This window comes from Branchiostoma belcheri, unplaced genomic scaffold (assembly GCF_001625305.1).
Source record: "Branchiostoma belcheri isolate BF01 breed outbred unplaced genomic scaffold, Haploidv18h27 scaffold16, whole genome shotgun sequence".
In the NCBI taxonomy this organism is placed as follows: Eukaryota; Metazoa; Chordata; class Leptocardii; order Amphioxiformes; family Branchiostomatidae; genus Branchiostoma; species Branchiostoma belcheri.
The window spans coordinates 2,080,186-2,090,157 of NW_017803046.1; the positions used below are offsets into that span (position 1 = coordinate 2,080,186).

The 9,972-nt window shown below is 40.8% G+C and overlaps 2 protein-coding genes across 2 annotated transcripts in view; one reads left to right on the forward strand and one right to left on the reverse strand.

The window, feature by feature from the left end:
• The first annotated feature begins 600 nt into the window (after positions 1–600).
• On the forward strand, positions 601–4,198 carry LOC109466123 (polycomb group RING finger protein 6-like). The gene is made up of 6 exons (XM_019763758.1): positions 601–872; positions 1,907–1,994; positions 2,226–2,313; positions 2,759–2,932; positions 3,092–3,250; positions 3,464–4,198. The coding sequence occupies exons 1-6, from the start codon at positions 767–769 to the stop codon at positions 3,617–3,619; spliced, it is 771 nt and encodes a 256-aa protein (XP_019619317.1). The 5' UTR covers positions 601–766; the 3' UTR covers positions 3,620–4,198.
• Positions 3,953–9,972, reverse strand: part of LOC109465899 (putative box C/D snoRNA protein SPCC613.07) — a 7,296-nt gene continuing 1,276 nt past the window's right edge. Inside the window, exons 4-11 of the mRNA XM_019763388.1 lie at positions 9,279–9,364; positions 9,046–9,149; positions 8,872–8,946; positions 8,357–8,437; positions 8,054–8,134; positions 7,424–7,545; positions 6,301–6,992; positions 3,953–3,988 (exon numbers count right to left, since the gene is read on the reverse strand). Of these exons, the coding sequence (XP_019618947.1) occupies positions 3,953–3,988; positions 6,301–6,992; positions 7,424–7,545; positions 8,054–8,134; positions 8,357–8,437; positions 8,872–8,946; positions 9,046–9,149; positions 9,279–9,364 (1,277 nt within the window). The remainder of the gene's footprint in view (positions 3,989–6,300; positions 6,993–7,423; positions 7,546–8,053; positions 8,135–8,356; positions 8,438–8,871; positions 8,947–9,045; positions 9,150–9,278; positions 9,365–9,972) is intronic.

A 9,972-nucleotide genomic window follows, 5' to 3' on the forward strand; every position in this document is an offset into this window, starting at 1 on the left:
AGTGAATCAGGAAGAACGTTTAGATATACAAGCCTTGTCATCACAAAAATTAGAATACAGAATTGTCATTTTTTCTGTTGGGAAAAAATATATGCGATCCAGGATGAGCCCGGATAATCTCCCGAAGTGCCTTAAAATATCGGGGCCCTCTCTCATAAGCTTGCTTGCAAATTTTAGCTTCGCTCAGCGCGCGGCTGGTTACAATATTGCCCGAGGTAGAGGAGAAATACTTCTCCTGGAATATCTAAATTAAGATGTAATAAAAATCTTTAAATGGAAAGAAATTCTAATATGTGAGACGTCATGCCTGACGTCACAATAGTTCAAGACTCGTTCTAAAACGTGATATCATTGAAAGCTGCAGGCAACATTTAAGCTATGCATGCAGAATAGGATAGAGTTCAATGAATCAATCAATGGACTTGACGATATACTTGATAAAGATAATAGTTTTATACTATTTGAAACTATTTCACATATTGTTCCTTTCCATTGCCCGCCTTTCCACTTATTTCTTCCCTCTGTACCGTTTGCGTGTCAGCTGATGAAGCTGAGATACAGCGATACTATTTGGATAATAAGGTCAAAACGGAGTGAACTTTGACCTCTCGTGGACGCTATGGCGGCAACGTGACCGGTGGGTGTGTTCGGATTCTATTCCGAGGAAAAATATCTTCAATTTTGGACCAAATTATCCGATTCTTCCGCGCCCAGCCGGAGATTCGTCGATTCCAAATGTTCCCGGGACAAACATAGGCCCCGAAAGATGGAGGATTGTGAATCCATTTTGAAATTTATGGCGGAAGACTTGCAGCCGAAGAAAGTGCGGCTGATTGACCTGAATCCGTACATCGTGTGTCGTTTGTGTGGAGGTTGGTAGAAATTTGTGTTTTTTCGGACGATGTCCTAGAACTTTAATAGGCTCCTTATCGTTATATTTAGCTCTCGTGTAGTTGCTGTACGATAAGTGGACAATATTACAGTGTTTTTATGATAGAACGTTGCGTTTTGATATCGGCTACAAAGGAAGGGTTATACATAATGATGTTTTCACAATGGCATCTGGGCGGGTGTTATAATCTCCAAGCAGATGTTAAGGCGGACGATTGTAGCGTTTTGGCTGCCTTTGTAGCTTCTCTGGACGATTGTGAGAAAATGTCGTGGTTTTCCGCCCCCAACATCTGCTTGGAGATTAGGGTGTGATCATAATTTCGCGCGGTTTTGGGGTCAATGGCCGGAAGAAAGAAAGGGCGAAGGGCAGGTATCATGTAAAAGCAACGAACATGTGTCCAAAAATCAATTATTCTCAACATTTTTCGTTTGTTCTTGTCCATAGTACTGAATAGAATCTTTTCCTTTGTCAGAATTTTTATGTTTCAGTTCCTGACTCATTATGTCATGTATGTTGTTTTGCTTTTATCTTTGTGTTTATTGATAATTATGGCATGTAAACTGGAACCACGTCTGGTTTTCTTTAATGCATTATTGATTTGTAGTTTATACATAACCAGCACTGTCTGCATACCTTATATAATAGCTGTCTGCAGGCAAATTTGTCATAAACATTGTTGCTGTCATACAATTTGATAGCCTCTTGTGCAGACTTTCTAACAGCCAGAGTTTGTTGCTACGAGCATAGCTAGAGTGCGAGTGGTTCTTTTTGAGGGACAACAGTACTATGTATAGGGGAGGGCTGTATTAGCTATTATTGGGCTGCCTAGAATGCCCTAGATTACTAGTATATAGCTCTTCTGCCAATACAGCCCACCCCACCCCAAATACATGTACAGCTCTCCTGAAAAAAAAAACTCTACCCATGCTTGTAGAAACAAACGCTAGCCACTAGAAAGCCTGTTTGGGAGGCTAATATTTTCATATCAAACATCATATTACCATACATCTGCAGGTTACCTGATCGAGGCCACCACCATCACTGAGTGCCTGCACCCCTTCTGTCACAGCTGTCTCCTCAAACACCTGGACTTCAGCAACAGGTGAGAACAGCTGGCCCACCTGTACTACATGTAGTACTGCACCTGTCTTTTTTTTTTTCAAATCATACCAAAGAACATATTAAACCTAAACCCAGGTGTGAAACCTAAACTATCATCCATTTCTTTTGCTCTTATGGTCCATACACTGACTATACACTGACTTAATATGAAGGAGGTTAATCTGTTGCAGAATTATGTGATGTATGATATGCATGTTTTGTTTCTCCCCAGGTGCCCCACATGTAACGTCATTATTCATGAAACAAACCCCCTGTACAACATCAGACCAGACAGGACTCTACAGGACATCATATACAAGGTAGGTCTCCAGAAAGGAATGTACGTCATACATGTGTATAGCATGGCATCAAATTGCCAAGTACCTGTACTGTAGTTACATGTATACTAGCAGACGGGGGACTAAGAGGTCGCATGTTTGATTCCTAATTCCTGGCAAGGAATTCTGAGTCTTTGAAAAAGGCACTTAACACAACTTTCTTCAATTGAATGAATACCAGACTTTTGTTGGGGAGGTATATATATTGTTATGCAATAAAGTTATTAAATATATTAAAGGCAGTGGAAGGAGAGGAAGGCGTGCCCTATGCCGTCCAATACCGTGCCCTGGACACAGTGGATTAACAACCCATTGCCCGTATGATCTTAAAAAAATTTTCAACATTATGTGTACTACTCTTCAGGAGTTTGTGATAAGATACCTTTTAACATTTAAACCTACATGTGTCTTATCCAACATCTTCCAGCTCCTCCCAGCCCTTGAGGAGGATGAGAAGAAGAGAGAGAAGACTTTCTATGAAGAGAGAGGGATAGAATACCCGCTTCGGCCGCCTACACCCCCACCTCCCCCTCCTAAGCCAATCAGAAAACCCCTTGCCCAGAAGTCCACCAATCAGGAGCCGTCATATGAGGACTCACAGGTTGGACCACCAACATGTAGATAATTTCGTTGAAATCTGAGAAACTTTTAGCCAATAATTCTCGTGGATGCTTTATAACGTCAAACTTATATTGGTATGATGGTAGGTTAGATTGCTGAAGGTTGAGAATTAGCCTGTAATGCATGTTTTCATCCACAGGTGTCGCTTTTGTTGGAGTTCTCTGGTACCAACCCTGGTGTGGCCTCTCAGATTAAGCCATTGAAGAAGAAATACGTTCGGGTTTCAAACCAGGCTACAGTGGGCCATGTGCAGAAGTTCCTCCTGAAGAAACTGGAGTTGGATTCAGACACTTTCCAGGTACAGTTTAAGTTGTTGTATAGCTTTGGTAGGGATGTTTACTCGGATAGTATGTAATATGGAGGTCCCGTGTTTCTCAAGCACTTACCGAAAAGATGGCACGAGATCAGTAACATCGCAGGATTTGAACCCAGGACCTCTTTGTTCTGAGCCGAACACTCTGCTGTTATACCACATAACACCATTCTGACACATGCGTGTGTTTCCCCACAGGTTGATGTTCTGTGTAATGATGAGGTGATTGACCGCGGCCTGACGCTCCAGACCGTGGAGGAGATCCTGGCTCAGAAGGTGGACGGGCTGATCGTGCTGCACTACAGGGTGGGGAAGTACTCCCCTGTCTCAGGGGACCACACCAGGGACTTCTGACAACCTCCAACATCGTCTGTCAAACTTAGACCTGGAACAGTTTGTTACACCATGGTCACACCAGGAACGGTTGTGCAGCAAACTGTATCACTGTAGCTTACTACAAGTCAAGGGGGTTTGGAACCTCCTTACGTGGGATCTGTATCTGGAACTGATTTTTTAAGGTCCACAGACTTCTGAATGTTGTTGTCTGGAAGGATTTGAAGTTAATTTGTATCTTGAAGCAGGCTCTGGCTAGCTTTCCTGGACTCTAAGGACTACAATCTACGGTTAGATTTTAACCATGAGCACGAATGTTGAACGGCTAGCTCATCAGTATTCCTGGGTCTTCTGTTAGCTGTTATGATTTGTGATAACTTTCACCATGAACTGTTAGTGACAAGAATATAACAACTGTTATTGAACCTGAAGCAAGCTGGATTGCTAGTAAACTATAACTTTGTCATCTGGAAGTAAAATCAAGAGTCTAGTGAATATACTAGACACTTGAAGCAAGCTGGATGATCATTTCGATAGTACAAAGTTGACAGCATGGACTCATTGTAATGAAGGACAGAAATAGCAGAATTTTACCCAAAAGAACTTTGAAGTGTCTACGGTGTTTTGTAGGTCAAGAAATACAATGTCTACACATGTGCATGTAGGTCTACAGATACATGTAGGTCTAAACGTGCATATAGGTCTACACATGTGCATGTTGGTCCACACATGTGCATCTACAATCATGTACATGTAGGTCTACACATGTGCATGTAGATCCCAGACATAAGAAAATGTATAACTGAATGCAAATGAGAGCACTCTGCGAAGAGCCCATATAAACTAAGGCGAGATTTTGTGATGCTAGATCCTCAGGGTACGAGCCTTGTACATAGCCTTAAGCATCGAGTCCCTGCACTGGAGCTGCTTGCATTACTGCTGTAGTAAGAAGCCTTCTGTTGCTGCTCTTAGGCCACACCTAACTAATATCTTGGTCTCGGATTTGCCAGCTATACTTTTTTCTGAGTTGAAAACAGGGAAAATTGCTTGGACTATTAGTATTCTTGATCCCCTAAAATCACACAATTGAATAATGTTCTTGTCTTTCTAACCACAAGGATTCTATAGTTGACGCATGTTTCTAATACAATGGAAGCATGGGGGTGGTCACCCCAGCCAGGTGTGTTTTTTTATTGAACAATTTCTTATTTTGAACACTGGCACCATTTCCTGCAAATGTCCGAGAGTTCATGTACTGCCTTTCTTTTGCAGTGTAAGAGTATCAAATTTAAATAAGAAGGCTTGAGCATGTGTTATACTGTAACAATGCTGTGTAAAGCAAAATTGAAGTCAAACTTTAGTTACTTGTGACATAAGGTGTGTTTTACTCAAGAATAAACACACAAACATAATTTTATGTATATATTTGTGAACATTAGTTTTGCTGCAATGATAGTGATTTTTCTTCGTGACATCTTATAATTAATGCTACATATCCCAAAGCAACTTGTAAAATGTAACAATATTGACAAACATATTACAAGGGTAATAAGTAAAGTGAGTTTAGATTTATAAGATTTAACTTTTAACAGAACTGAATTTGTTGAAAAAAAGTTGAAATACATGTACTGTAAGTCATGTAACTGTTGTAAATGTTTTTGTTGGTATTTCTTGATTAAGTTAACACCACAATGTTATATCCTTGATTCAAGTTGTAACCACCCAAACTTCAAGCAAATACCACATTGATATTTTAACAATAAGAGTACAATGCTATTGTATTTTTATGAAAAAGAAAGAGCACACATGGCTTATAATAAGGTGAATGCACTTCATGTATGACTGACTGAAATAAAAGCATAGGAAGCAGTACATGTAACATGCATTTAACGGACTTATAATGTATTTCCTTATGCAAAATGATTGAAAATGCTATAGAAAGTATAAGACAAAAGAACTAAAGTCTCTCACATCAAATGCTAAATTTTATATTTTGTATATTATGTGTGGAGCAGAAATGTAACAAACTATTATTCCAAACACAATTTCTCAGAATGTGCATGTTCCTTGGAAGCTGTGCTTTTGTTTTATGGGAATGCACATGGACAGTAGCTACGTACGACTTCATTCTAGCTTGAAAACCCATGTCAGTATGTAACATATTGTATTGACAATAAAATAAAAGCTGTACGTTTTTTTCAGCAGTCAACTGATGCTGTGTGTGTCCATACAATCTTTTGGTGACTGCTTGGTCTTGGACTTTCTTGTCCTTCATCCATACCTTGTACTTTCTAAGGTGACATCATTATCACATCTGTCGAATCCACATTATCTTTTGGTGGCTGCTCTTCTGATTGGTCAACTAAACTTTTGTTTGCATGGACTTCATCTGTAATACTATTACTTTCTAAACTAACAGGACTGTTTTTCTGATTAAGATCTGTGGAATCCACACTATCTTTTGGTGACTGCTCTTCTGATAGGGCTGATAAACATTGGTTTCCATGGGCTTCATCTGTAATGATTTTACCGTCTGAACTAACAGGATCGTTTTCCTGATTAATGATTACATCTGTGGACTCCACACTATCTTTTGGTGGCTGCTCTTCAGATTGAACAACTAAACTTTGTTTTTCATGATGTGCATCTGTTATGATTTTGCTTTCTACAGTAACTTGACTGGTTTCCTGATTGGTGGTCACCTCTGTAGACTCCACACCCACTTTTGGTGCCTGCAGCTCTGATTGGTCATCTGTAACAGGACTGGTTTCCTGATTGGTGGTCACCTCTGTGGACCCGACACCATGTGCTGGTGCCTGCAGCTTGGATTGGTCATCTGTAACGGGACTGGTTTCCTGATTGGTGGTCACCTCTGTGGACCCGACACCATGTGCTGGTGCCTGCAGCTTGGATTGGTCATCTGTAACAGGACTGGTTTCCTGATTGGTGGTCACCTCTGTGGACCCGACACCATGTGCTGGTGCCTGCAGCTTGGATTGGTCATCTGTAACGGGACTGGTTTCCTGATTGATGGTCACCTCTGTGGACTCTACACTATCTTTTGGTGCCTGCAGCTCTGATTGGTCATCTGTAATAAGGCTGGTTTCCTGATTGGTGGTCACCTCTGTGGACCCCACACCACCTGGTGCCTGCAGCTCTGATTGGTCATCTGTAATAAGGCTGTTTTCCTGATTGGTGGTCACACCTGTGGACTCGTTTGATGGCTGCTGCACTGATTGGTCAGCTGAGTTTCCATTTCCATGGGAACTGAGATTTCCCTCCTCTGATTGGCTGGATTCAGAATCAGATGAATCAGAAGAGGATGAAGAGTCTGAATCTGATTCATCGTCAGAGCTAGAAGTTGATGAGCTGTCCTCTACTGGGGTGTCTTCCTCTGTGTGCATTGAAGGAAAAAAGACACCGTATTAAATAAAAAGATACAAAAACAATACAAACACAGCACTAAGAACACACACAAAGGAAATCACCTAAAAAATATGACTTACCGGTACATCACCATATGAGGTGTTGAGTGGCTAGGCTAGCAAATATGAGATCAAGAGGTCACAGGTTCGATCCATAGCATTCTTGGCTAGATATTGTGTACTTGGGAAAGGCACTCTACCCTAGATTCACACACTTCCTCACTCCACCCTAATGTAAAATGGGCATCTGGCCCTGCCTTCTAATACTGCACCCTATACTGAGTGGACTAACAACTCACTACCCCTATCGCCTCAAATAGCTGTGGGACTACTTAACCTTTTACCATCAAGGAGGACTACAACTATGAAAGATACAGAAATATTTCAAAGGCTTCCGTACCTCCCACCAGTTTGTACTTGTGCATCTGCTCTCTCAGCACCACCAGGATTGTGGGGAACTCCACAACAACTTTGCCCCTCAGGTTCTCCTTCAGTGTCATGTCTGCATCCAGCTCATCATACCTGACACAAAAACAGTCCGTTCTTAGCCCACAAACATTGATAATGTACTAAGATATATTCAGCACAGCATATTCTTCATTTTCTTTTTTACTTCCGGGAAGTAAGTATTGTTTTGGGCGGCACTGGCACTGGCTTATAGCAGCAAGGATTGGAAGGGTATGGACAGAGATTGGATTTCAGGTGATTGACAGGGTTGTGACATGGTATGCCCTGGTTGGTAGGATGTTGTATGAGGTCGCCTGGAATGTGTACTGTATAATCATGGTATCAAAAATAAACCAAAGTGTAATACAAGAGTAAGCTACGCCATACAATTGTGTAATAATCAATTCTAACTTTTTCTAATTGTACAAATCGGGTAACTCAATCGGGTGTTTCCCCATGATAATACAACACAGTTCCAATACATTCATAGATATGGAAAATACTTCCTGGAAGTCTGACATCTGTGACATATGGTTAATACCTTGCTACATGTACATAAACAGATGAAAAGTAAGATCTGTACCTGACAGAGTTGGCCCTTCTCTCCTCAACTTTCATCAGTAGATGTATGTGGGACAACTCTCTACTGCAGTAGGCTTTGAGTCTGTAGTTTGAAAACAAAGAAAATTAGTTTTCTTAGAAATAATGCAATAAAAGTATATGTGTCTAATCAGATGGCAAAACTGTGTTGGTGGAGGGGGTGTATAAAAGCAGTCACTCATTTGAACAATCTATATGCCTCTAGCTCTCTACATTGCTCTACAATTTCACTGGCCTTGAAATATTACCCATCTATGATAAAAATCTATGATAAAAATACTGATACCTGAGTCTTACAACTGGGTTGGCCTTCTCTGGATCCACGTATTTCTCAAGAGCCGTTTTCAACACTGTGTCTTCTGGTACCCTGTGTGTTGGAGGGTATGTTATAAAGGGCCTTAAGTAGAACATTGAACTACATGTATTTCCCTATTGTATTGTCAACAATTTGAAATGAAAAAAATTAATGTATACGCTACAATTATGACTATGAATACATGATTTACTGGTGCATGTGGCAGTATGACCTTGGAAATACTACTACTAGTAGTAAGTCTATAATATCTGCCGAGCAAAGAACAAGAAATAGTCATGCCTTCAAGCACCACAGTTAGTAACCTAGGATTGACATGTTTTTTCCTGAATCTATTGCTGCCATGCTGCACCACTCACTCAGCTTGTGTGTTACCACAAAGGGCTAACCAGATTCAGATTTCATTCTCTATGGAAAAGCAACAAAAATGTATCAAGAATGTATGTGACTGTGGCTGTAGTTTGAATAAATGGTATGTAAGTCTTTACCATTTGTCAGAGTACAAGGCCTCTAGATCTGACTGGGGGAAACTCCACTCAACTCTCCAGTTCATCATCTGGAACCTGAAAAACATTAGGAGAAGATCAACAGATATAAAACAATGTACAACTGTTTAAAAGATAAGGATAAAACCTAACAGTATGGTTTGAATCTGTCCTTACTTCCTGTTGAACTGTGTTGTGTTCTGTCTCCGTCTGGTAAAACCTGCCGGCAGCAGTTTCAGGGTGACCCCCGACTGGCGGGCCTTGCTTCTCAACAGGTTCATCTGAAATGTAGACAATTTACATAAACCTCAATCAATCAATGAATTGATCAACAACTCAACTGGTAAAGATACAACCGTGGCACCAAACGCAACTGTATGACAGTCTAGGGTAACTTTAAGTTGACTTACAAATTTGTTGTTAGTCCTTTTGTGTGCTTGTACATCCCTGTTGGCATTGTCCACTCTTCTGTCCACCTCCTCCAGAAATCTGTAATCTGAAACATACAGACTCATTACTCTGGGACAGAAGTATTGTTTTTGATCACGTTAATTGATAGTTTGTGTGTTTGTGTCGAATCTGCATGGGACCTTGGAAATTGAGTAATGTGAGGTTGAGGTTCACTGAACTGATGGGGCTGTTGTTTGGGGTGGCCTGAATATGTGATACTGCAAATAATGTGACTGATACGTCGATGAAGGTTAGACATCCAGGTAATACGATATGCCAAAAAACAGTTACTCAAGCAACTGGATATGATTTTGAAAACGTCAGACGTTTCAGCTAGTATCCACTAGCTTTCGTCAGTGACTGAGAGACCAGAGGGGAAAGCAGGTTTATATACACAACCTGTTGATTGATATGCAAATAAAGTGAAGACAAATTTTTGGAAGTCGAAAAAGGAACAAAAGTCAGACAAGTCAAGACAAGATGATGCAAATTAGTCTGAAAGCTCCTGTTATACAGGACAGGAGCTTAAGTGTTGTCTGTCCTCGGGGCTGGGAGTGCCAAATCCCAAGTGCCGGAAAGATCGACCCGTAGCCCCCCTTCCCCTCGTTGAGGGTGGGGGTTGGTACATTCTTTCTATATATTGTCCTCTTTAAC

Excerpts from the sequence above, each read along its gene's own strand:
- LOC109466123 (XM_019763758.1), top strand. The coding sequence starts at position 767 with ATGGAGGATTGTGAATCCATTTTGAAATTTATGGCGGAAGACTTGCAG. Across the intron at positions 2,933-3,091 it reads CGTCATATGAGGACTCACAG|GTGTCGCTTTTGTTGGAGTT; the intron begins GTTGGACCACCA and ends TTTCATCCACAG. Across the intron at positions 3,251-3,463 it reads TGGATTCAGACACTTTCCAG|GTTGATGTTCTGTGTAATGA; the intron begins GTACAGTTTAAG and ends GTTTCCCCACAG.